The sequence below is a fragment of the Pteropus alecto genome, unplaced genomic scaffold, assembly GCF_000325575.1.
Source record: "Pteropus alecto unplaced genomic scaffold, ASM32557v1 scaffold106, whole genome shotgun sequence".
Taxonomy (NCBI): domain Eukaryota; kingdom Metazoa; phylum Chordata; class Mammalia; order Chiroptera; family Pteropodidae; genus Pteropus; species Pteropus alecto.
Genome location: NW_006442103.1, coordinates 15867977 through 15895472, shown reverse-complemented (window position 1 = coordinate 15895472; position 27496 = coordinate 15867977). Strand labels below are relative to the sequence as shown.

Below are 27496 nucleotides of genomic sequence, written 5' to 3'. Positions count from 1 at the left end.
GCTTCTCGGCTTGACGACACGTGACTCAGAAACAGCTATTTTATTGAGAGAGGTCCAGACAATTCGCAAGTGGGATATTTTTACAGACGGATGTAACAACCTGCAGGAGGTTAAGTGTCAGGGGGCTGCTCTAGAGCATCTCGATGGTCCTTCTCAGCCCTGCAAGTCCGCGCCTGTGTTTACGGGCAGAGGACAAGCAGGCGTGCACGCAACTGTCTGAGAGAATTCGGAGTAACAAATCAACAGTATTCTGCATAAGAAATTAAAAAAACATTTGAAACGTTCATTTCAAATCTAGTGGAACGATACCTACTTTAAAAAAGTCCTTTGCTCCCTGCTAGAATACGAAGGGAATATCCCGCAGGGCTCAACCTCCGGGCACAGAAAAGACTTTAAACCAAGTCGCCAGCCGAGTCCACCGTTGGGGACAAAGCTGGGAGCCACATCCCGATACCCTCGGTGACACAATAAGCTGTTGCTTCGTTAAAGTTGACACCAACTCTACTGTAGCTTAGCTCGGAAGTCCTTTGAAAGAAAAAGTAGCAAAAGGCGCCACGTTGCGGTCCTAAGTCAGTGTTAAAATCAGCTTCTCCCTCTTTTTCCTCTTCCTCTTCTTCTCTTCCAACTGGCTGGTAGCCTCGGCGAAAAACATAACTTCACTCTTTGCCTCGCATTCCCTCTTGAGATAATCGAGACCCGCCATGTTGAAGCCGATGACGTCCTGGGGAGGGATACGAGAAAGACTGAACACGCTCCCTCTCCACCGGGCACTCTCGCAGCACACGTGAGTCGGGAGGACCGACGCTTCGGGTGCCGTTACTCGTTCCTCCCCATCTACGGCCTTTTCCTGTTTTCCTATTCCTCCAGCTCCCACGAAGACCTTACCTGAACACAGACGCGTGTCTGGTCACACCGCCCAAGGCAAGGCACAGCACGCCATGCTACCTCCAAGCCACATGCACACCAGGGTTTTCTCCCTTGGCCCGTATCTACCAAGACACTTACCCGGACTTGGCTGACTTTGGAAATAGTTGTTTCCTTTAATTTCTCAATCACTGGCACAAGCATCTGGTTGCTGGTGATCTGCCCAAAGTGAATCCTTACAGACAAATAAAAGAGAGTCGTGTTACAAAGAGGGGGAGTGGCCTGGCTCTACTTATCCCTTCTAGAAGTAGCAAGTAGACAATAGCAAAGCAGAAAAAGAAAAAGAAAAAGAAAAAAAAGACTTCACTGCATCATGGGAGCACAGAAATGCTTCTAGCAAAAAAGCTAGTTTCTTCCCACTATTCAGCTCCAGCTGATGACAATTTAAAAAATACTATGCTAAACCTTATTACACGTTCAAACTCTAACCTAGAGTACCCAGATGCCCTTGCTGAATTCATGCTCCTTTAACCTCCATGTCACCTTCACTCTCAGCTGTGACCGGCCATATCTACCTGTGCGGTCGTGTCCCCATCTGTAAGCCTCTGATACGCTAGACGTATTCATGGTGTTTCTCTTAGAATCAGTGACCCTTATTCAAAAGCACATATGGCATAGCAATAAGAAATTATTAGAATTTATGTCCTTACGACTTGCCCCAAATTCTAAATATGGCAACGGAATAATATAAACATATCACTTTGATGATATATAACAAACATATCAATTGTTCTTCTTTTGGAATGGAGCGTTAAGAATCATGAAAACAATTTACTAAATATGTCTTTTTTAAAACTATTTGCATTTGACACTAAGGAATATTCAGTTTGTCTCTATTCCTATTCTCTGCTAACAGCTTGAGACTGAGGGGCAGAGTGGGAGATAAGAATCAATTCTTGAGCCTTTGTAAATATATCCTCAATTACCTATTAACGAGAATTCCTGATGCTTAAGAATATAATCTAGTGAATATATTTTACGTTTCTTTGTTCCCTCTCTACATGCCCCTACTTTTTTCCATTTGTACCTGTAGAGACCTGGAAAGTAAACAGCCAGTTCCTTAAAATGCCATTATGAGGACAAAACAAAACCGTCAGCTTAATCTAAACAGTTAAAAAGAAACAGCAAATGAGGCAAACTGGCCATTAGGAAACGGGGCCTTCCGACTGGAACCAGAGCCGCTGCGTCAGGCCTGGAGACCCACGCCCAACGAGGCGGTCCTGAGCCTGTGACCTCGTGCTGCTCAAAGCAGCACGCCATCGCCATCCTCGTCGTAAGGGCGAGACTGAGTCCAGAGGGTAAGAAATAATTTGTGCCGGGCAGCACTGAAATTCAGTAACAGTCTCTAAAACCGAAGCAACAGACTTTTCATCTCAAAGTGCTGACGACTTCAGTTAAGGTACTACTGGAGAGGGATGCTGAGTAGACACGGTACTTTTTTGGAAAAGGATGTTACCTGAGGAGGAAGAAGAGGCATCGACACAGAAGTTCAACGTCAGAGCCCAGCTGCATGAATTCGTTCGAGAGTTTGAGAATGTCGGGGACGTAAGAGAAGGGCAACACAAGCAGAGATTCTTCCAGCTCGCTGAAGACGAAAACGCATATTAAACACGCCGCATGCCTCGACCCGGCCAACAAATGGCTAACAACTAAGGGAAAATTTTAACTTTGTTAATCAAAATAAATAAAAATAATATCACCTTTGCCTCTCAAACTGACGATTTTTTTAAAGCATGGGAAACCAGTATAAGTGCTCTAGACAGCAATCCAGCAATGTAAACTTTTAAAAAGTTCATGCCTACTGATCAGTTAGTTATCAGACTGCTAGACCTGTCGCCTTAAGAAAAATAATCAATAACAAAGACAAATATTTCTATGTAAAGGTATTCGCTGATGCTATTTATAATAGCCAAAAACAAATGCAACATCCAACAGTAATTATTTGTTCAATGGAATGTTTTTAATTCAATGATTTTTAAAGAATATTAATAACAAGCAAATTCTCAGGAAATATTTTATAAAAAAAGAATGGACACGAAATTGTACACAGTATGATTCCGACCGTGTGTGTACACAGAAAACAAGGCAGAGGAAATATACAACAAAAAATCTTAACGGTTAGTTTGTACTTCCAACTGCACTATAGATGATTTCATTGCCTAAAATGTAAAATAGTATTAGCCTTTATTTGTCCTTAAAAGTATCTCCCTTCATATTTTAGGAAGAGCTTCCTAGTTCTACTTCAAAAATAACATTATAATGAATTATTATCCATCAAAATTTGGACATAGGTAAGCCTAGAAGGATAACCATCAATTTTAATTTCTATTTATCTCATGCGTAGATAGGAATTTGATAACGGTTGTTAGCTGACAAATTACAATAACTGTGCACCAGGACTCACCTTGACTTAATTCCTTTAAAGATCTCCAGCACATAAGCTGAAGGCTATAAAGGAAGAATAACAGCATCAGTGATAGTCTTGATTGGTTTCTACGGAAGCCCCCTAACTCCCATCTCCTAAAAACCGGGATCCCTCTCTCATGTAAGATAGTGTTCTAAACAGTAAGACACACGTGGACTTAGATCTGGGTTCACAGCCCAGCTCTGCCACTGAGCACCTATGCTCCCTTCTATCTGTGAGTCAGAACAGTTTCCTATTTATAAAATGAAGACAGTGTGACTCAATTATTGTCATCCTTGTGACATGCAAGTAAAGAGGTTGCTAGATAAGCATACGTTCTCCCATTACTCCTTCTCTGTCCTTCTTTACCTGACTGATTTATGTCAGCTTTTCCTACCAAATGTTTAATTTCAAAGTTCATTTATGTGAACAATCTTCAGAGGGCTTTGGATGTAGAACATAAATAAGCACTAGAAAACAGAAGAATACTAGTCCAGTCCAACCAAAAAGATGACCTGGAAGTCTGACCGAAATGGCCCTTCCGAAATACAAAGCATCCTTGAGGACACCACAATTCAAGAGAGAGTTTTAACGACAACGTATTTCCCAGTACATCCACCTCAAATCAGGGTGCCTGTTCGCCTCCTCCCTAACCCCTGAGAGTAACCTCTGAATAAGTAAGGGAAATCTGTCAGACATTCCACTCACAGAGATACTGCCATAAGCCAGCAGGATGGGGTTGGTGGGAAGAGGAACCTATGAAGAAATTATTAAAACAAATAATTAAACAATGAGACTTTGCTAGTGCTTGTCACAGACAGGGTGATAATAGCATACATTTCAAAAAGACAAAAGAGTGACCCTAGAATTATCTGGCCTTTAGTTTCGATAGTGCTTACGAATGAGTTTGGGCAAAACAGTTCATCTAGACATCTGAAACAGTTGCCCTGCCTCCCAGACCGAAGTAGGAACATGAGTTTCTACTCGATACGGTAGACAATCACCTCGACCTGCCTGGTAAACAATCACCTCGACATCCCTTTTTATAAGACCAAGCTTCCTTTCTCCCACAGTTCCTCGATTCCTTCTTTCTAATGTCTCGACGTAGAAAAACATTCTATTACAGTTATCTCATTTTCTGATCTGAGCGAGTAAGTCCTGAAATGATGGTTTTCTTCTCAGGCAGTGTCTCTGTTTATGAACGTCTCCCGGGGCTTAACTGAGGGGCCATCTCACCTCTGTCCCTGCAGCTTTACAAATGGCTTTGTGTTCTTTCATTTTCGCAGTTTCCTCTCGGTACAGCTCGATGGCCTCCATGATCCTCTCAGCCTACACAGAAGACAACAGAGGACAGAGATCACAACACACGCCCTCATCCCGGAACACTGCAACTGGAAGGCCTGATTGAAAAATGACCAAATAGCTTGACTCATTTTAATAAATGTGCCAATAGAGCGCCAGACAGCATTGAAAGACATCTTTGGTTTTTCTTTCTTCTTTTCCTTTTAATTCACAGGAGACCGAATGTTCTGGATTCGGGTAAGAACCCACGTGGACACCCGAGTAGGGCAGCTCCCAGGGACATCTGAAGTGGGGACCTGCAAGGGGTCGAGCTTTCCCTTCTAGAAACCATGCACTGATCACAGAGATGCCGCACGGCTCTTGTCCTTGGATACCAGGCAGGAAGAGGTTTAGATCGCCATCTACAAATTTAATCAACTTTTTGCTGAAAAGGGCAATTCAGTTGATAGAGACTTTTACTAAAAAGCTCGGATCCTATTATCAACTTACTGCTTTGACGGTTTCAATAGTTTTCTTTCCAGTAAAGTAATTTTCACCTTGAACCTCTCCTGGAACCTGCCAGAAACAAAGAGATCCTTGAACAATGTCGTCGACAAGCATTAAAGGGCCAATACATTAATCTTATATCTATTAAAGAACACGTATTAATTTATGATCGTGATAACGCTGTTATCAGCTACCATGCACCGAGGACTTAGCAAGTACAAGATACTATATTAAACATTTCATATGTATTATCATAAGAATATCCTGCTCTACAAATGTTTAAAGACAACACTCAATTTCTTTTTCTTTTTTGATTTTTATTTTTGTTGTACAGTAAAATAATTCCCTGAAGCCTCCTTTAAAAAAAAAAAAAATAAGCCTGAATGACAATCATTCAATACGAAATTTGGTCAATCATTTGTCCCGTAAAATCAGGATATAAACGGTGGAATGAAAAGGGCCACATAGATTCTTTTCCACGTCGGCTGGTGATGACTTTGGTGTCTGGCCCTGACTCTCTATAGTTACATTAGAAATTCTTCAGATTACAGTGAATTCCAGGAAGATAATTACGGGGTGCCCTCTCAGGCCCCCAGAAGATTTACTTACTGCTGGCTGGTCTTCTTTGGCCACGCTCTCCTCATACTCTGCTTCCCTTTGCTGCCAAGAGATAGACAGGAATTAATTTGAAAGAAAAAAACACGGTCTCTACACAAAGTGAAACGAGACAGTGAGAAGCTGCTCTGAAATACAATCCCCTGATGGCACCCATCTCTGCCTGGCTGCTGGAATGGTGACAGTCGTCTCGGAATCATCTTCCAGAAGCCCTTGAGCTTGCACCGACTAAGGTGTGACTGCACTAAAAAGAAAACTTCAGCTGGGACAGTGGCCAGACGCCCACCAGCGCGCCTATGACCAAGGCTGACGCCCTTACCATCTCCCTTTCTTCCTCAAGGATAAGAGGCTCCCGCGTTCTCTCCCAAAGCCTCAGAGATTTGTCATGGGATGATGACACGACATAGTCTCCATTGGGGCTTACAGCCAAGCACCATATTTCCTGGTGGTGGCCCTGGAAGGAGAAAAAACAAGACCCAGACCCTGAGTAAGACACGTGATCCACAGACTGCGACCCGCTTACGCCAGCAGGAGGCCGACGCTCCATGGGCAAGGGCGTTCGTAAGCGCAAGCGAGCAGAGCAGGCAGAGGCTACCTCCAGAGTCTGCACGTGTTCGAATCTGTCCGCGTCCCACTGCTTGATCTTACGGTCCTTCCCAGCGGTGAAGAAGAGGTGAGACTTGGGTACAAACTTTAGGTGCATCACACTGCAAAGTGAGAGGAGGGTTCGAATGTCATCGAATCCCACGTTACTGAAGAGGCTTACGCTCATAAATACCTTTCGAAGAGCTAGTTTTGGAGCGTCTGTTATATTTTAGAATTTTAAATGTATGGATGTCTGAGAACCCTAAGTGATAGACAGATGCTCAAGGAAAATGACACTCACAAGTGACTTACAGGGAGGTCCTTGAAAAGACTTCGCCTACCTGTCATCGTGCGCAAAGAGAGACTTGTGGCAGTCCCCAAAGTCCAAACCCCAGATTTTCACATTCCTGTCAGCAGAGCCCGTTGCTATGAGTGCCCCATCCTACAAGAAAAGGTGAAACATTACTTGGTTATCTGAAACTGTGTAAAAATGATGAAGAAATATTCATCTAATCTAACCAGAACATTCAACCCATTTCTTTCCAAAACCTCAAAATCGAAACCAAAAAAGTAACCTCAGCTCTCCACCAAGGGCACCTGCTGCTCTGCTTTTAAGTGCACGTCTACTTAGGAGCGTCTTAAGAACACTGTGGCTTAAATGTTTTTGTGCTGCTACAGGGCAGTGTCGTGTCGCCTACCCATTTCCTGTTAGATAGGAAAAAGAATCTCTACTCTGTCACAGGATTTGAGGGGAGGGAGGAAGAGGGAAAGACAAGGAAAGGATGAGGCTGGGAAAGAATCTACTAGAATCTTAGGACCTAGGCTTTTATCCCATGTTCTCGATCACTATTTCTCTTATCTTTCCTAGTTTGATGCCTCATTCAAATGGTCGTGAACGTAACAAGGAAATCAGAAATATTTTTTAATGCCAACTTATTCTGTTAATGCGCCGATTACAGACAGCTAGAGCTCAGGGCCAATTCCTTTCACACACATTAGACATTGTTTTTAAATATACATTGCCACCCCTAAGCATACCCAGACGTTGCAAAAATATGATTTCGGTCAAGAAACTAAAAGTGTATCATGGAAAACACCATAAATATCCAAATATAAAGCTAAGTTCCATCTGCCTCACCAATATCATCCTTCAGAACACGGGGATGCCTTTTTTAAAATCTTTTATATTGTAGGGTGCTCTAAAAACTATACTATCTTAGACAACAAAATAACTATCTGGGGAATCCACAACAGGGAGTGAGTTATGAGGATTAATTCAGGTATTTGTGAAAATATTCTGAAAGCACTGAACGTATATAGTATGATTATTATATATAATTTTATGATTTGGGGGGAGAAAGAATGAAAAAATAAATACGAAGATATCAAGCCAAGAACTAAGAAAAAGCAACTTGTTACTGAGATATATTTAAATTTTACTTACATAAGAGATGTCCATGCATATGACAGGCAGTTTGTGTCCATAAAGTGAGAGAAAAAACTAAACATTCAAAAAAAAAAAGAATATAAATAATTCACGTCTGTCATGTCTGTCTGTAAAATATAGGCATAACTTATTACATGTGGACCTAAACTCTAACTTTAAAACACAATGCTAAACACCGTTCTGGACTGCTTTCTGTCTGTTTTCAAAGACAGTCAAAGCGCCGAGGATGGCCCGCAGCTCCGTCCAGCACACACACAGCCCGCACACCTTTGCCACCACGTGGCAGGACAGGGGAGCCAGCAAGGCCCGGGACACCTACCGCCTCAGTCACAACAGAGCATCTAGCAAGACCCTGGCGCACTGGTTTCACAGGTTCCGAGGCCCGATCCAGTCCTACCAACTTTGGGCCCAGGGCCCAGTACTTTGAAAAGCAACCTAAATGGTGCTGACATAGAGTCAGGTGCGGAATCACCGCCCAGGACACCCAGCGATGCTCTTAAAACTACTGGCGACGACGGGATTTTCTGAACATGTGAAATGTAACTTAAAAGTTACGAACCAAATGATTCTTTTAAAACTCTTGCTGTCATAATGTACCCCCTAATGTTTTGATTCACATACAAGTTTTTAGAAATATACTACTGCTGGGCACAGTCAAGACCACTTTACAGTCTCAACCCAAGGTCAGTCAGAAAGAAAGAAACTGCACCAGGCATAAGCACGATACCTTTAAAGTGTCGACATAGAAAATTTTCACGGTACAGTCCAGCAAAGACACAGCCAACAGCTTTTGATTGGGAGAGTAATTGACACACAGCACATCTTCGTCTAGTTGCAAGGTTCGAGTCTGCTTCACGGAAAGTCTAGCGTCACAAAAAACATCAAGAAAAAAATAAATGAGTCCCCAACAAAGGCAGACAAGAATTCCAAGAACTCTCAACAGAAGTTCAACAGAAACACGCAAGTCACAAGTCCATTCAGCCATCTCCCATTTTCACTCCAAGAAATAGTCCCAAATAAAACATGTCTACTCACCTCTTCTGGGTACTGTTTTCATCTTTCACCAACTCAAAATCCCAGAACTTGACAGATTTATCTGCACCACCTGTCACAAAGCCACGCTGAAAATCAAATGACATTCCATTAAAAAATATTTTAGTACAGAAACTTTGGCAAGACATTAAAATAGCACGAAAGACCATTTTCATGTAATGGCATGGGCCAAGAAGCAAGCAAAACTAACCCCTTTCACTGCTTTTTGGGGGGCCGCTGCCAGACCTCATCTGAGAATTCCTAGCAGAGACTAATGTGGACAGAAGACAACTAGTGTAAGGTTCCAGTCATCCTTTCATTCAGAGTCAGGAAGAAGGACTCAACGAACATCGTGGGATTTTCTGCTCCACTTAAAAAGGCAATGGTCAAAAGAACTTGCTATTTAGTAAAACAGTTTAACAAATGTCCAGACTGGATAATCTACATAAGTTTGTTCAAAGATTTTACCTCAGAAGAGAATAAATTTGTTCCTGCAAAGTCCCTGCTTAAAACGTTTGAAACTGGTTTCCGATATCAAGCAAGTTAGTCTCATCACACTGCATGTTAGTGGAAAGCACGTAGAACATGGAGTTAGAAACCAGAGCTCGAGGGTCTGCTCTGCCTTCTCTGAGGTCTATAACAGGAAACCTTACAATGATCCTTAGTGTCGCTGTAGTAATAAAGACCACTAAGTTAGAAAACCATTGGAAGGAGAAAAACAGGTGATGTAATGGGTGTGAAAATAATCTGGAAAAGACAGACCACACTACAAATGCCAGGTGCTACTACTATTTAAATTTTAGATGCCAGCCCATTCTGACCCCAGTGGCATCACTCACTCAAAATTCCATATCCTGCTTTTTCCAAAAATACTCTCTACTTTCAATGGATGACAGTTTGTACCCCTGAGAATATTCAAATGAACGGACCATAATCTCTTAAGATATTTTCAAAAACTATCTCACAACGTTCTGAGCAAGTGCAGCACTTGTAGAGTAAGATGCAGTCCTGCGGGGTGACTCCTGTGAGGGGAGGCACACTGTGAAGGGGATGACACGTTTGCTAAAAACCACCGGACCTCTAGAGTACAGATGTACAGACAGAAAAGTCTACTCTGCCCTCTGCGCCGTGTTGCCCGAGGAATTAATTAGGTCCTCCTAAGAAGTGCTGGAAACCACTGGAAAAAATCGCGACGGGAAGCGATCTGATGCCACGTTACTGTGAGCAGGAGCAGCCGAACGAGAGCTCACTTCGTGATGACGGAAGGGGACTCACCTCTGGGTGGTGAGCACAGGGCGACACACGGATGATGCGGTACTCAACTGTGCACTTGGCACTTACAAAATGTGATTAACCAACGTTACCCCAGTAAATTCAATTAAAAAAAAAAAAAAGATGAAGCCAGTGCTTAAGTCCTGATCTTAACACCTGGTTAAGTTACCTGATCTGGAGAGAGAGACATGGACCACAAAGCCCCATCATGAGCATCTATCGCCTCCAGCAGACTTCCTGAGGCCAGGTCATAGAGCTGCAGCTTTCCTGTCTGTGGAAGACACAGAGGAGCCCGGGTCTGAGGATGACACCCGCAACCCCCAGGATTCATGCCTACACTCCAGAACGGACTTCAAACGAGCAGCAGCGACGTGGCCGGCTGCTTAGGAAACAGGCTCCACGTCTCAGGCTCTGAGCTTCCCATCAGAACCAATGGCTGTTAGGTCCCCCCCGACTGCCGTGCCGGGTTGAGCCTGGCGGGGCCTCTGGGTGCAACAATGCAACAGCACGGCCTTGCAGGACTGGAGTCTTGTCACTGTCACTGGTTCCCCAACTCCCAAAGGGAAACATCAAGGCCACAAGCAAATCAGAGTAAACATTACAGCAAACGGCAAACCCAGAACCCTGTACAGGTTACGGTGGACGATCTTCTTCTGTCTTCTGTGGCAAATGGCTTGACCAACTCTTCCCCATCCAGTTCTGGTTTCCTTCACTACAGGCCCTCGACAGAGAAATAACAGCCTACCTAGGATGCCAGCAGGGCAACGAACCTCAAAGAACTCGCAGAAGCACAGAGAACAGGCCGCGCTTCTGCCGAGAACTCCGCGCGTGCCGTGTGTCCCCCGCATGGCACGCACGGCGGCACAGCCTGCGCACACGCCCCGCACAGCAGACGGAGTGCACGGCAGGAGAGCTGAGTCTCGGGGTTGCCTCGTTCCAACTCAGAGACCGTTGGGAAATTCATCACTGTGAGTCTGTTTTTCATCTGTAAGATGGAGTTCCTACCACCAAACTCCCTGAGCTGCTGTGGGGACGAAATGAGATAGCGCACAGACGGCCCAGCGTGGACGCCCGGCGGGGGCCGGAGTTCAGTCCCACGGGGTCTTCACAGCAACTTGCAAAATGCTTTCCCCAGGGCATACAGCAGATGGACATTCAGTGAAAGAATGAATGGAAAATAAGGGACATTTTTAACTGACATCGAATGCTCCTTCCCCAACACTGACCCTAAGATCTCTGCAGTTTATTTTATACTTTGTGCGAGGCAAAAAATATCCATGGTGATACCTAGGTTTTCTAAAAAAATCATCATGCACACAGGGATTTAGGGGGATAACAATGACAATTACTTGCAAAGCCCTTTTCAAAACATTCCATAGACCTATTCCATTCTATTCTCACCATGACTCCTACTCATTACTGCTACTCGAGCTGCTAGCCTTTATTAATTAGTAATGCACTGTAAGCCAGGTTCTGTGCGAAGTGTTTTGCATTCTGTGAGGTCCGTTATTTACATCATTTTACGTGAGAAAACCAAGGCTTACAGAGTTAAGTCACTTGCCCAGGGGTCTCACTGCCCGTGGGTGGAAGAGCTGGGATTCAAACCTAGACGCATCTCGTGGGAAAACCACCATCAAAAAGCAGGCACTTCATCCCATCACGCACACAAGGAAACACCGAGAGAAGTTATGTGACTTGCTCGAAATGACCCCTTTTGTAAGGGGAAGACTCTGAATCCAGGTCCACTCTGCTCATTCCCACCTGGTTATCTCTCAGTCTGATACCTGGCGAGTTTGTCTTTGTTGCACACTTCATCATGCTGGTTCTTAATGCATTTTATCCCTACTCTTCTCAAAATAGAATTTCGTATGTGCTCAAAAAAGATGCCTAGAGGCTGGTCACCAAAATGTTTTTGATTGATAGTTATCTCATGGGCATGACTTTAATCTTCTTACTCAGAATGTGACATAGATTTTTTAAAAACAACTAAAGAAAACAAAACTTAAAAAGGCAATGAACGAACACCGTCGCATGTTATCCAGCTTTAATACGTTTCTAATATGCTAAGAAAGAAACCGGATTTCTCAAACAACCTCAAGAATACTAAGTAGGAAAGACCCCCAAATCCGAGAAAAAGTCTCAGTTTACCTTTGTTCCTATGACCACCTGCCTGTCACCAGGTACAAAGAATGAGCAAAGCGCATAGTCACAGGTCATTGTGCGGATACACTGCAGTGTGGACCTGTGAGGAAGAAGAAATAACCCATGTGTTAAGGGAACCGATTCCCCATCTTAGCGGTCAGCACGCGTTCAATAGATTGATCAATAGATTGATCACCGCACGAAGTGATCAATACGACAGAGGACAGAGTCTGAATAACCCTTAGCTCAGACCCCACAGTCAAGGGAGAAATCATTACCTGCACCTCGCTTTGTTTCTTTTCAGGGGCCTCCTAAGCCTACGGAGCAGAGATCACACGAAAGCAGGGCAGAGAGCACTGCTGGCCCCAGGAGAACCCCATCTGCCGCTACAGGGGAGCGAGTGAGCCCCGAGGACTCAAGTCGGATTAGCATATGATTATACGTCCCAACAAGTAAAGTTCATTTTCTTGGACCACAAACATTCATTCAACAAACATTTACTGAATGCCAGAAGCTTGTAAACCTTAATGTTCTTTAGGAATGAGATGGATAAATGTTGGGATGGCAGGTGCTATGGAGGAACAATGCTGGGGGAGGGGCGAGGGAGGGAAGAAGACAGAACTGTCATTTGATGAGAAGACAGGAGAAAGCCTGCAGATAAATGGGGGGAAGATGGTTCCAGGCAGAAAGAACGGGGGGCACAAAAACCACGATGTTCTTGTTGTGTCCGAGGGACAACAGAAGGCCAGTGTGGCTCTTTCTGTGGGGCAGAAAAGGGACAGCAGAAAGAGATAAGGTCGGTAAGGGCTGTGGCTTTTCGTTAGAGTGTGATGGCGGTGATCTCAGTCCCTCTGGAAAAACACTGCGGGCCGCTGTGCTGCGAACAGACTCTAAGGGGACAAAGAAGAGAGCAGGGCGACCCGTCGGGAAGCCGCCAGGACGCGACGAGCGGCGACGGCGGTCTGAACGGGGCGGCGATGCAGGGGAGATGGGGCTGGATTCGGGTCGGTCCTGCAGGTAGAGCTGATCGGATGCGCTCAGGCACTGGACACGGGATGCGAGAGAGAACCGAGAATGGCTACGGGACTTTGGGCCAGAACGAAGGGAAGAAGTGAGGAGTCACTAAGATGGGTCCACGGGAACAGTGGGCGGGCACGCTGCTGAGGAAATGAAAATCATAAGTGTGGCTGGGGACACATAAAAACTCGAGATGCCTCATTAGATATCCAGGTGGTGATACAAGCAAAGGATCTGGGCAGATGAGCCTGATGTTCCGGCAGAGGCTCAGTCTATGTGAGTTTATGCGACTTTGACACTAAGACACATAAAGTGAGTGCAGACAGAGGAAGGGGCCAAAGACTCTCCCCTGAAGCATTTGACATTTAGAAATGAAAAAGGTAAGAAGGATCCAGAAAAAGACAGGAAAAAAAGAAAAAATAGCCAGGAGAGGAAGTAACAGAAGTCACAGGAAGTGTTTCAAAGGGGAGAGAGTTATCGACTTCCAGAAGGTGTTATCAAACGAAGCTTAGAGGTCACTGGATTTAGAAACGTGAAGGTCAGAGATGAGATGACGAGGGGTTTGGTGGACATAAAAGCGTGAGGGGACACAGGTGAAGACAGAGTGGAGCGAGGCCATCAGCATGGAAAACTGGAGCAAGAGATGAGGATGAGACAGGGTCACTATTTGCTTTCAGAAGGGAGACGTTATCGTACGTCTGACCGCCGATGAGAACAGCCTGACAGAGAAAACCAACGATGCAGGAGGAAAACTACTAGAAGGGAGGAGAAAGAACCTCGTGGACAAACTGTGATAAACTCTGGTGACAGGCCCCAACATAGTGAGTGATACGAGGAAAGACAGATAACGCGCACACGGATGCAGCTAAGTCGGCAGATGTAATGGGAGCATATGAATGTTTTCTAGATGATTCCATTTTTTCAGTGACCTAGGAATCAAGGTCATCAGATTAAAAGTGCTAGAGGTGTCTGAGCTTTGAGAAAAGGTGTGAGACAGTCATCTAGGAAAGGAATGAGAAATGATGATAAAATTACTGGACAGCATTGAGGGCCTACCTGAATGTAAAGAGTAGGCAGTATGTGTGTTTGCCTTTAGTCACGTACAGCTACAAGCTTCAGACAGGGAATAAAGTTTTATTTATTTATTTTTTCTGCACCAAATTGAAATGGAGAGTTTTCCTGCTCTAAACTCCACAGGCCTGTGGTCAAAATTCACTAAAGATACATTTCGAGGGAGCTGTAGTGAAGGCCTTAGGACACTGATAACCAACCATCGAGAGTCTTAAAGACTAATTCGATGGGAAGAAAACACTACCGGAAGTGAAGGCCTTAGGACACTGATAACCAACCATCGATGGGAAGAAAACACTACTGGCTAAAGCGATGGAAAGTATTTCACAAACCTGTTCCAAATCTTAACGGAATCAGCAGCTGCCGAAAGGACAGCAATGTTGTCTGAGCTGAATGACAAAGTGCGCACGTCACTGCGATGCCCACCCAGGGTGATTCTGCTGGTCCTGACGGGCTGCGGAGTGGGTGTCGAGGGACTCAGCGAATATAACTCCACCATGTTGTTCTGCAGCAGGAAGACAGCCTTGACCTCCCCGTGAGGCGAGTGAATCAGGTCAAAGGATCTACGTGAGAAAATGTCCATAAGTGTCCCAGCTACCATCTCTGCTCCCGGGGTTACCTCTCTCTGGGAGAAAGGCTCTGCGATGTCCTCAATCTGTATGAAGTTTGGACAAGTATAAAGAATTTCACATATAAAGAGCGCTCTGAGTATTGGATAGAAGTTGAGCACGGGCTTTTTAAGTCAAAGAAACCTGGGCTCAGATGCTGGATCTGACGCATATCTTATTTTTTTTGAATCTTTCACAAGTGACCTGAAATCCTTTTGAAACAAGGGGGATGCATCTCCTTTTACTTGGCAGTAGGAAAGAATCGTAAACACGTAGATAAAAGGTTATTATAACTAAACCATTATGAGATGATGAATGACAATTGAGAGCAGTAAGAGCCGAGTGTGACACAGATGTCCCACGGTCACTGTTCCCAATTCTCTAATTCGTACCGACTGCTTATAAATAGTATGGAAAAGTCAACACAACTTTGTAGCTTACTATTCCTATAATATTTTAGATACTCGCATATTACATTTTTACTCACTTGATTTTGGCAGAAGTTTTGATATTCGTCACCCGTTGGATTTCATCTTGCAGAGTCATTTCAACAGTGACTTCAAGGCCCTCCTCCTCCCCTTGGCAAGAATTTAACCTAGAGGGGGAAAAAAAAAGTCTGTCGTGCTATTGCTTTTCTAGGGGGAGCTTTGCTGTTCCTTGAGTCGAGTTCTGGCTCTGAGGCCAACAACAACCTGTGTCATCCTGGGAGAGTCACTTACCCACGCAGGATCGCTGAGACAATTAAACAATGCCGTGTACGCAGAAATGCTTTGTGAACTACTGTGTCGAAAAGCATTCTGTTAATGGGTTCCCGCAATAAATAGTTCTGACAGCAATTCCCCGGGACAAGGTCTTTGAGATTCAGACTATTCTACTGAAATGTTTTTGGTAAATTTTTCTAATGTCGGGACTTTTTAGAAAATCCATTAACCTGTACTTATCAATCCGACCGTGTCAAATGAACCGGAGGTCCCAAAAGATTTGCCGAGTCAGAGGACTTTTTGTTTCTCTGAGACCTAATAAATTCCAACCACTGAGGAACCGACACCTATGGTTATGACCAACTTCAAGGTTACACTGCTCCCCCCAACTTCAAGTATACAACTGTCCATCCAGACTTTCTTCTGAGTCCCAAAGGTTAGCGTTATGCAACCCCCCCTTCTGCATGGGCTGCTGTCTCTGAAGACACACTGCTTAGGCTCTGAGAATTAAATCATTTGGAAGCTATTTTTAAGAATCTGTACAGTCTTTCTAGTCTGTATGACTCTGAGTTCAAGACTCAGGAACATGGTAGTTATGAGGCTATACGGAAGGGTAGAAATTTAAAACTTGGATTATAGGCACTCTACAAAATCTGTTAGCTTTAATAGTAATTGGTAATGAAATAGATATTTCTTTAAAGAAGCCACAGTTTTTCTGAGGACTGTGCAGCCCACCCAGGACACTTTATTAGTAGTAAATATTAAGAAAACACACTTTGCTTTCTTTCTAGCTTTCTTCATCTTCTTATCCATTTTTTTCTGAATTTCCTCTTTGGAAAGGATACAGAACACTTCCAGCACAGAATCGGTTCCCTAGACAGACAAAAGGATGGTGTGAGTTCAAGACAGGCCATTTGTAATTTAGCTTTTTCTCAGTGAGAACTACATTGTAACATTTCTTCTTCCTCCCTTATCATTAGCCAACTTAATCTCTTCTGGGTTACTGTCTCATCGGTAAAGTGGGGCTACCACTTCCTACTCACAGCCTCACCCTTTAGACTAAATAAGAGTTAATACTTTTAAACTGCTTAGAAAGCAAGCATTTAATAAATGGTTACTAATAATAAGAACAATGACAATTATTACTGTTATTGCGCTAATGGAAGCTGGGGATTAACTGGTCCACAGTACCACGGAATGAATTCTTAACATGACCAAAGAAAATTTCAACTCTATACTGAACATGATAGATTGAGTCTCTGAAAGGCACAGCCTCGGCCCTGTTTTCGCCAAAGACTGGTACTCACGTGGCAAGCCAGGATCCTGCCTGTCCTGTCGACTGCCAGGCTCACGACTCTGTCCCTTCCTTCCCGCATTATGGAACCAGCTTTTTTGCACGTAAGGATGCGCTACAGATGCAAGAGAGAAGAAGGCTCAGACTCAAGAAAGGAGGAGGCTAGATGGAAGTTCTGCGGAACCCCTGAGAAGATACGATTCCGAGAAATGCAGATGACAGAGACAGTCCCTAAAATGATGGCGAGAATGGCCAGGTTAGCTGCAATTCTCATTTTTTCCCACCACTCGACTCAATTAAAGAAAAGAAACCACAATGAATTACATCCTCGGGAGCTTCATCCATCTCGAGGGGATCGACCTCTGCTCTGTGTGTGTCCTGTGTCCCAGGGGAAGACGCTTTGATTTTCTTGGCCTCTGGTTCTTCTAGGTCTTCAATCTGTTTTATAAAAATGGGAAAATAAAAGCTGGTATAATGTGTTCCAGGAGGTGACTCTTAACCCTAAGGACTTAGAAATCTGTCCTTATGGCGCGAGTGACTTCCATTTCTCTCTGAGCGAACCTCTTCAAGGGTAGGACGTCTATCAGAATATATTAAAAACTGACGACATCCAATGCAAATGAAACATTACCCACTAATAACTTTCCATAACACAAGGACTGTGGTTTAGTAACAAGATGACAAAACAATGACCGACTCTTCATTAACTTTAAATCCTCCTTAGGTGAAAAATCTACCATATTCTAGAGGGAAAGATTCAAAGTGGCATCAAGCATTGCAAAGGGATTTCAATTAAATGAAGAAAAGATAAACCCTAGCCAGCCCACTTGTGTAGATCCCATCAAAATGGCCACTGGTCACAGCACCACACACCTAACTCTCACTAAACTTAAGGTCCATAATCTTTTTCCTTCACAAAAGGAAGAAAAGGAGAATCTGAGAAATTCTCAAAGAAGAATCTGGAAGTTAATCATCTTCTAAGAATACACATATTTATAATCACACAGATTTCTGTCTGAATCTATGTAAAAGGTCACAGATACTCTGAAGTCCATCCATGGACACGCAAAGGGCAGGGAACATCAGGCCAAGAAGCCCTCAACCTGAAACACTGGCATTACCAGAAGCTCTAAGCCTGAAGCTATCCTTCTTCCCGGCTCAAATCAACGAGGGCGATGGAGTGTACAACAAAGAAAATAATTCATTTCGGAGTGCATGGTACCAGTGTGACGGAATTCCATCTAGTACTGTGTGGAGTGTCAGTGATCGCATCTGATTCTAAATTCAGTGGGCCAACGAAACGGATAAAACGCGACCGGTGACTGGGCACGTGGGCACGTGGCCGCAAGTAATTACCTCTTGCAGATAGGCTATGTCCCAAGCCCTGAGTTCACTGTCCGAAGCCCCAGTGATGAGTCGCTTTTCTTCTGACACCAGGACCAACCCCCACACCTACAGAGTATAAAAAGATTCAAATAATAGGATTTTTAAGAGACTCCAGGACGTATGATGTGACATTCCAAAAGTCTCAGTACACTGTAGTGGAGTCTTTTCGGCATTTGCAAAGTCTAATATCAAGGCAACCCTTTCAATATAACACTAAGAGAAGTCCCTTTAGAGAGAAAAAAATGGCCTGTGGTAAGAGTTTCTCTGCAATGTCCTAACTTTACATTTAGAGGATGGCTGTTCAGCATAAATCCTCACTAGAATCTACTCAAATGACTTGAAGTCTGATAGTTCTTTGCCTCGCAAATAAAAGGAGGGTCATTTATGTCTATCGCATAGTTTTCAGCCTCAAATATCCAAGAACTAAACAAGAAGAACAGCAGTACTAAACTGACAGTTAAAGAATCTAGTTCACTGTTCCTGCTCCTTCGGTCCAGGTTTATGCTTTCGAGAACCTGCTGTGAACAAAGCGCAGAGGACGCAAAGATGCACGATATTCCCGGATCACTCTGTCCAGGTGATAATGGCTACAACTCGCTGTTTCCACGTCACTGGGCCAGGCACTGTTCACCCAGTATCGTTAAACCTCCCTACGATCATAAAGATGGACACTCACGATTTAAAAATGAAGGTCATATTCATGGATTAAAAATTTATCCAAGGCCCGTTTTTACTAAATGCCGGAGAAGCTGTATCCACTCTGACGGCTACCCCTTCTTCCAGCACGCCAACCTGTCTGTCTCTTGAGGCAGCGTAAGATGATGACTGCCCAGTGAGAGGGCCAGAGAAAACCATCTTTTCCTTTTGCCTCACCATTTTTTTCCTGGGCCCAGAAGCCAACACGTACCTCGGTTCGGTGGCCAACCATCGTTTTGAAGCAGTGCTGGGTATCGAGGTCCCACCATTTTACCACGGTATCTTTCCCACTAAAAGAAGAAATAGGAAAAAAATATATTAGGAAGAATCGCTAAACGGGGAGATCAAGGTCTCATTGGTGCCTTAAAAAGATAATGTAACGTCTAACGCCACTCTTCTAATTGACCTTTCTTTTAAAAAGTAAAAGAATCTGAATTCTCCACGTGGCTATTCTTAGGTAGAAAATAAAATGTTTCACCTGTAAGCACCAAAATAACACCGAATTCGCTGAAGAACACAGAACCTAACCGGCTGTCGCCCATGGTTTGCATCATCACGGCACCAACGTTCTCTCGGCTCCAAAACTTCTTAGATCTCCCCTGCTCCATCTCCCGTGTCGTTAGTCCCTGCGTCCCGAAACTGCCTCACCAGTGAAGTCACTAAGCCTTGTCCCCTCCCACCCATCTCTGTACACAATGAATGTAAGTCCTACTGCCTGAATTACTTCAACGGCGTCTCATCTGGCCTCTGTCCATTTTTTCGCGTCCAATACACGACTGTCAGATAATCTGCATTTTCTAAGTCTACTCGAGCCCAAGGTTCTCTACGGAATCACAACGGGGCCCTTCAGCACCATCCTCAAAACATCCATCAACTGGCTCTTACCCTCCTGCCAATGGGCTCAACTCTTCTTCCTCAAATGCCTTTTCCCAGCTTCTTCACTAATATAAATCTAATCCAATCCTCCTTCATGATCAAAGTGGAAAAAGACAAGACAGCAAACACCCGATTTACAAAGTCTTTCCTACACGATCCCACCTCCTGCTGTCAGTTCCTTTCCTTTATGTTCCCTAAACTACAATGTGCATCCTCAAAACATCCATCAACCCCATTCTCTCCAGAAGGACCGAAGACCCATTCTCTCACAGAATCTGGAAAAGACCCATTCTCTCACACGACACACTAATGTCCCTGCGTCCTGTCCCACAGGAACAAACCTGCCACTGGCGCAGCGTTTAGTGCTCGTGGGAACTGCTTCTGAGTCACTACTATGGCCCTGGCAAACTTCAGGAGCCTACGCGTTTCTGGGCAGCCAAGCCTCAGGGAAGAGAACGATCGGATTAGGCGGGGCTCCCCGAAACTGCTGATACTCGACCTCCCAGTTCTGACCTACACGAAAGGAAACTTCAAACGATTCAACCTAACGGGTGTTTGGGAACACCTAAATGTGGGGTACGTCTCTTCTCAAAAGGCAGGCGGAGTCCAACACACGTGGTGCACGTGTGCCCACCGCTTCATACTCGGCTCTGACTATCTGGGGACCCAGAGCGGACAGCTCATTCTGTGGAAGGGAAGTAGGTCAAGAGGTCAAGGACCATGAAAAAGCTGATATCGGGGGAAATGATGACACATCAGACAACGGAATTTTAAAAACGCTATAAATAACTCCAGACAGCTTCTATAACACTATTTGGGAGGGAAGCAGAGAGCAGCGGGGGAAACCAGCACGTGCGCGTGAGTTCGGCGTGGACAGATGAGCAAGGAGTGAAGCTAATTCCCTTTCAAAACCTCTGCGATGAAGTCGCCTGGAAAATGACTGGAAATGAAACCGTTATTTCCTCACCTACTAACTAGCAGGTTCTTCTCTCGCAGAAACAATGCTTGTGTGATGGCATCCTTGTGCCCCTTGAGCCGGTAGAGGCCGCTTTCATTGATCACATCCCACACAATAATATCTGTGTCCTAAAGGGGTCGAATGATACAGAAGAATTTTCTTTACCACATAAGGCCTAACTTGACAAACAGTGGAATATAATATTTTTATTACAAAGGTGATACATAGTCCTTGTAGGAAATTTGGAAGGTGAAAAGTACAGAGGAGATAAACATCAGTTAACTCTGACATTCGGATATAATCATCATAGTTATCTTGTTTTATGTTGTTCTAGTACTTTTTATATACATATATATATATGTATGTATATTTTATCCATATGTTTTATTTATATATTTTATTTATCAATCTATCTCCAGGCTGATACTTTCCTATTAAAGAACTGAGACCATGCCATTCATAAAATTTTAAAACCCTTCCCCTTTTTTCATTTAATATATTTCCATTTTTCGATGTCCTTCCAGACTATTCTCATTTTTAATGGTCATATAATAATCAATCCTAAGGATAGACCATAAATTATTTAAATTTTTTCTATTTTAGCCATTTAGGTAATTTTCAATTTTCTGCTATTATGAACATGTGGAAATGAGCATTCTTGTGTACAAATCTTCCTATGTATCCCTCATCAGAATAAATGCTACAGAGGAAAATTCTCGGGGCAAAAGGTAGGTATTTCTACTTTTAAAGTCTGCAATCCACACCATCAAGGCCTCTCCAGAAAGGCCGCACTGACTCGCAGGTCCCCTCAGCTCTGGGTATTATCGATTTCTCAAAAACCACCGCTAATCTCACAAGTTACAAATGCTGTCTCAATATTCATTTAATTTCCATTTCTGAATACCAGTGAGAAATTCTGTCCATCCTCGATGGTGATGACTGGCCATCTGCACCTCTTTTGAACTTCCAAGTACTGTCTTTCGTCTACCTTTGGGTCTTATTTTTCACTTGATTGTTTGTAAGTCATTAAGAGATGGATGATGGTAATCCTTCCTTTTGATACTGAAAATATTAAACATTTTCCCTTTTTATTGTCCGTTGTTTTTTCCAGTTTTGAGAAGTAACCGACATATATCACTGTATAAGTTTAAGGTGTACAGTATGATGGCTCGATGTACATATATTATGAAATGATTACCACATAGGTTCTGTCAACATCCTTCTCATATAGATACGATAAGAAGAAAAAAGGGAAAAAATTTTCTCCTTGTGATGAGAACTCTTTACTCTCTTAACAACTTGCCTACATACTATTTTAACGTATAAATGTTTTAAATTCAAATTTAAGTATTTAAATTTATTGATCCTTTTCTCCCTTGATAGTTTCTTTGCTGATATGCTCAAGGTCCTTTTCCACTTTGATATCAGGCAAATATTTACTGACATATCACCCAACAATTGTGTGAACATCCTGCTTAAGCACTGACTTTACACTCCTTTACCAGACAAAAAACGTCTGGGCGCCCAACAGAAGGCCTCACCTTGGACCCAGATGCCAGCCTGCCTCCTAGCTGATCATACTTCAAGGAAGTGATGGCCGCTTTGTGTCCGTTGAAGGTCACATTTCCTTCCCCACTCAGGAGGCTGAAGATCCGGACTGACCCATCCTCATAACCGACAGCTAAGTGGAGCCCATCTGGGGAGGGGCACAGGCAAGTGACTTCTTGTTTAAGCCCCTGAAGGATGAGGATCTGAAATCATAAGAATCAAAACCTGCGTGGGGGAGTGACCATGTCATCAGGGGAGACGCGTGGGAACAATCGGGCACAGTGAAGTCAAGGGCCCGAGGCTTCCAAATCGCTCTTAGGAATAACAGTGAAACTCTGCAGTCCACCCCAAGTTCTTTCACTCAGGAATTATTATTCGTACTGGGTAATGAAACACTAAAGAAAAAGTAAATGATTTTCTCCAAAAGCTCTACAGTAGCATAATGCATGCAAAAATTTCCAGGCAATAGAATGTTACTAAGTCATTAACCTATGTCAACAAATCTTTTTCTATAAAGAGTTATAAACACATCTTTGCTGTAACTGAGCCCCGTATTATAAGCAACCAGCCTGCATGGCACCTGAGTGCTACAGTGGTTTATCCCCAAGGGGCTCTGGGTGAACAGGTATCAAAGTATTAACCCCCTGAGAGTCACATAGTAAGTGGACGAGATCGAAATGCCTGTGTTTGGTTTGGCATAAGTGGAAGGAAGGCTTAGGGATTTAGAGTTAGACAAAGTATCAAAGTCTAGTTTAACAACCCTCGGGCCTCGTCTGTGTAAGTTAAAAAAAAAAAAAAAAAGATTCGGTCTACACAGCAGAGTACTACTGCTTTGAGGTGCCTAACATTTTTTATCTGGATGTGAGAGCAAATGGAAGAACTTGAAAAACAGAGAAGTGGTAAAGCAGAGAAAGATAAGCATGTCGGGAACAGGATCACAAATAGTTACCTGTAAATATCGCTACAAATAGATGCCTAAGAGGTAAGCTCCTGTTTGGTTGTGCTTTTCAGAATTCAGTGTAGAAGAGAACAGAACCTAACACTCGGCTATCTAGACCCAAACGGAAGAGATTTCAGCGCTCTCCCCATTCTGCCTCTCCATCTCCAAACACCTGTAAATCAACATCGGTGCAGTTCATTTCTGGCTTACCTTCTCTCCTTTTCTTAAGTCCCAGATGAAAACGTGTTCACAGGCCGGTACTGCCACATAGCGTCCTTTTTCACCACGAAGTGTCACAAAAACGATATTAGCTTTTTGGCTGCCAATAAGGCCAAAGACGGCACTGGCGACATAGCGTAGGTACTGCTTGGTGAGCCCCATGTTACAGGGTCTGAAACCACAAGACAGGCAGCTGTGCATGCGAATGAAGAAACTCCATTTTGGGGGTACCTGGGTTCTGCTAGGCTGGCAGACATCAACTGATTATCATGTGGTTAAGAAAAGCGCACAACTTGTGGCTTCTTAACCTTTATTTGCTCTGAATAAATCACTGACACAAAATACCCAGACATCTTCATTTTTTTTATGCACTGCTGATTCAACGCGTAATCTCTCATTTATCAAGTTGCAAACTGGTCACACTGTCATGCCCCTCTCAGAAACAGCTGACATGTGGCTTCAGTGTAGCCAAACAATAGCTTCTCCCATTCAACCACCATCTAAGATTTTACACTGAGACTGACAGCCTACGACTGAAATTATTTACCAACAGACATTTGCCGTAAATCTTCTCATTAGACAAGCACTGTTCTAGAAACTAGAAACACGGCATTGAGTAAAACAAAATCTCTGACCTTCTTACACAGGGGTTCTCAAACCCTAGTTAGGTTTCAAATCACCCGAGGGCTGCAGAGACGGATGGATGGGAACCCGCCCCCCGCCCCCCATAACCACTTCCCATTCAGCAGGTCCGGGTGGGGCCCAAGAGTTCTCATTTCTCACAAGTTCCCCAGTGGTGCTGCTGCTACTGCAGTCCCTTGCTCTGAGATCTACTGTTCCAGTACAGGCAGGTCTGTCCTTGATCTCTAAGTCAGAGCAGCCGCCTCCCCTTGGCAAGGAAATATGGCACAGTAACCTGGCCCACTATTTTTGAAAGATGCCACAGTTCCCGCACTGAATCAAATTCACTGAAAACTCTGGTTATGGACAACAGGTGAAGGAGATAAAAAGTCAAGCCTATCTGCCCTTGATACGGAAGAGTGAAAGGTATGTCCCCAAACACCCATGTAACTTAAACACAAGAATACTTAACAGATGTGACGGCCTTTTTCTTGTTGTTGTTGTTGCTTGGTTTAACTCTACAGGGTCTCTTTCTGATTATAATCTGCTGTTTAGTCTACTTTAACAAAAAAAACTATTCAATGTCGACTCTCTGCTAATTTTTTTTTTTAATAATCACTTACTGGCCTCATTTTTCTTTTCATAGGAACCAACTAAAGCCAGTTACTAATCAAGGAAAAATACCAGCATGGTGATAATGCTCTTAGCTTAGGCCACTGGATCAATTCTTCCCCAATTCATCATATTCTTTCTTAACTGTAGTTGTTCCTCAGAGTGGTCACTGGCCACCTACCAACTCATTCCATAGTATTTTCCTTGGAAGTGTCATCTAGCCTGCCTCGGCCCCAGGACCTCTCATCTCTATTTACAGTCCTGTCCACATACGTGAATACTAATTAGACATCCCCATTCGAATACCTTGCAGCATCATGTTTAACATGTCTAAAACCAAACCTACCTTGCGTCCTGAACCCCACTGATTTGTAGTTTTTGACTCTAAAACATACAAACTCCTACCCATTCAGCCTCAAAACCTTGTAGTAATCTTTGGCTCATTAATAAAAAATATTATTACAAATAGATACCTATCTATTAGCTAGAGAGCAGCCAAGACTTAAAGAGTGCTTACTACTGATGCTTCTTGACTTATGATGGGGTGATGTCCTAATAAGCTGAAAATATTAGACATCAGAAGTGCATTTAATACACCTAAGCTACCGACCATCACAGCTTAAATGTGCTCCGAACATCTACATTAGCCTCCAGTTGGGCAAAATCTTCTAACACAACGAACACACTACAGAAAATCGGTACTTTACCCCTGTGACTGCATGGCTGATTGGGAGCTGCGGCTCAAGGCCACTGCCCAGCATATGACAGTATCGTACCGCACATCACTAGCCCAGGAAAAGATCAAAATTAAAAATCAGAAGTGCAGCTTCTACTCCATTGTATCACTTTCATATTATCATAAAATAGAAAAGTAGCAATCTGTATATGGCAACATATTAAATGTATATAACTGAGTAAACATGTAGTTGTTACATATAGCAACTGAGTTAACTAAATGGATTACTACCCATAAAGCACTTAGAAAAGAATCTAGCATATTGTAAATGTAAGCATAAAAATATTCTTCATGATAACCTAATAACCTTACAAGGTATATAGTACTCTTATACCCATTTTAGAGCAGGAAACTAGGCACAGAGATATGAAACAGCTCATCCAAAGACATTTAGCTAGTTTTAAGTGCCAAAGCCAGTGTCCAATCCAGTCTAACTCAAATTATTTTAACCACTAAGCTAAACTGCTTCTCTTTGCCTCTGTCCTCTCTTTGGTTAGAAACTTCCACCTAACTGATGGTTTCTCTGAAGTAGGATCCTTTTCTCTCTTTCCACTATTTTCTGTTCCAGCTCTTTATCATTGAGTTCCTGCATTAGTTTTCTATCTAGCATCTCCACCTCCATGTTATTCCTTTAAAAGTCATCCTACCTTACTGATCTTTTCACATGCACTGTCCCTACCCCAAAGCCGTTCAAAGGGCTAACTTGTTTGCAGTTTCCAAGAATTCATCTATCCCTCTTCATTTCTCGCATAACCTCTCCTTGTCAGGAGTTTTCTATCTAGCATCTCCACCTCCATGTTATTCTTTTCCTTTAAAAGTCATCCTACCTTACCGATCTTTTCACATGCACTGTCCCTACCCCAAAGCCCTTCAAAGGGCTAACTTGCTTGCAGTTTCCAAGAATTCATCTATCCCTCTTTATTTCTCGCATAACCTCTCCTTGTCAGGCTAGCTGGTTTCCCTGGTCCTGCCACCTTGCTTCTTCATATTGTTCCTGTCACCTAAAATAACAAGCATTCTGCTGTCTGCCTATCAATCAGCATTATCTTCTGAGGCCCACTCCTTCGGGGCTAGTCCAATTCTTGCAGCCTTTCCATTGCCTCAATACTTAAATTATCTTCCACACGACCTGTCATTGATCACTACTGTGTCTCACGGGCACGGATCTCAACGCCTTTTGGAGAGCGCTCACGACCTAACAACCTTCCTCTGCGCCCCTGTCACCCTGCTTCCACACTCACAGCTCCCCCAAACATATTGCTCCTATGATGAACTGAACGGCAGGGATATGATCACAGGCCTATCAGACGTCCCTAAACCGAGTCTTCGGTCCGCAGATGGGGGAAAGGACTCCGCACGCCGACCGCGCTGCCGGAGCATCCTCGGGCGAGCTTGAGCACGCCCGGAATCGGGCAGCAGTCACGGCACGCGCCAGCCCCGGCGTATGCGGGCGGCCTCGGGGTACAGCGGCGGGGCGAGCGCATCGCTCAGGTTTCCCTCCACCCTGGCGACCGTCCTCCAATCCCCGGGCCTCACCTGCGGCTGACACCACGAGGGCCTCAGCCAGGACCAGCCGATTCCTATACCTGCGATGCTCACCTTGGCCCCCACGAGGTTCTGGGCCTCTTGGACCCGCCCACAGGGCCCACCCCTTCCGGGTCCGCTCCGGGACCCTCTTCCGCCCGTCGTTTCCTACGCCTCCCGGGAGGAAGTGACGTCAGAACCGGGGTCTGATTGGCGAGCGCCGGCCGGGAGCGGAAGTCGGCGTTCCGCCGCGGGGAGCTGTTGCAGCTGGTCGCTTCGGCTCGGTGGGACTTTGCCTCGCCGTACGCGCCGAGCCCCCGGGAGGGCTGTCCGGGGATGCCACTCGGCCGCTTTCCACGAGGAGCTTCAGCCGCCCCTCCTGCCGCCCGGATGGGACCGCCCGAGCGCTGTGAGAGGCGGGCAGAGGCGGGCAGGGGAGGCGGAGCGGGCCGGGGGCGCGGCCGGAGGTGCACGGGACTC

General features: G+C 44.2%; 2 protein-coding genes across 6 annotated transcripts in view; one reads left to right on the top strand and one right to left on the bottom strand.

The window, feature by feature from the left end:
- Positions 1 to 25: 25 nt before the first annotated feature.
- On the bottom strand, positions 26 to 27199 carry WDR3 (WD repeat domain 3). 2 transcript variants are annotated; one of them, XM_006919684.3, is made up of 27 exons: positions 27092 to 27199; positions 23515 to 23695; positions 22358 to 22567; positions 20826 to 20944; positions 19194 to 19272; positions 18257 to 18352; positions 17225 to 17338; positions 16914 to 17015; positions 16382 to 16479; positions 15393 to 15500; positions 14630 to 14860; positions 12216 to 12309; positions 10237 to 10338; positions 8799 to 8884; positions 8491 to 8626; positions 7761 to 7817; positions 6658 to 6758; positions 6327 to 6438; positions 6051 to 6185; positions 5726 to 5776; positions 5120 to 5185; positions 4565 to 4657; positions 4037 to 4084; positions 3329 to 3372; positions 2381 to 2509; positions 1006 to 1099; positions 26 to 721 (listed from the first exon to the last, which is right to left on the bottom strand). In XM_006919684.3, exons 2-27 carry the CDS (start codon positions 23683 to 23685, stop codon positions 566 to 568), a joined length of 2832 nt encoding a protein of 943 aa, XP_006919746.1. In that variant the 5' UTR covers positions 23686 to 23695; positions 27092 to 27199; the 3' UTR covers positions 26 to 565. The 2 variants fall into 2 exon arrangements, with proteins under 2 accessions (XP_006919746.1, XP_006919747.1); XM_006919685.3 differs by having other exon boundaries at positions 27029 to 27149.
- A 62-nt stretch (positions 27200 to 27261) lies between these two features.
- The window catches only part of GDAP2 (ganglioside induced differentiation associated protein 2), a 53981-nt gene continuing 53746 nt past the window's right edge, over positions 27262 to 27496 (top strand). For 2 of the 4 annotated variants that reach the window (XM_006919682.3, XM_015595564.2), the window contains exon 1: positions 27266 to 27425. The gene's annotated coding sequence lies outside the window, so the exon portion shown is untranslated. Of the gene's footprint in view, positions 27426 to 27496 lie in introns of all 4 variants that reach the window. The other 2 variants (XM_025052192.1, XM_025052191.1) reach the window with 2 other exon arrangements.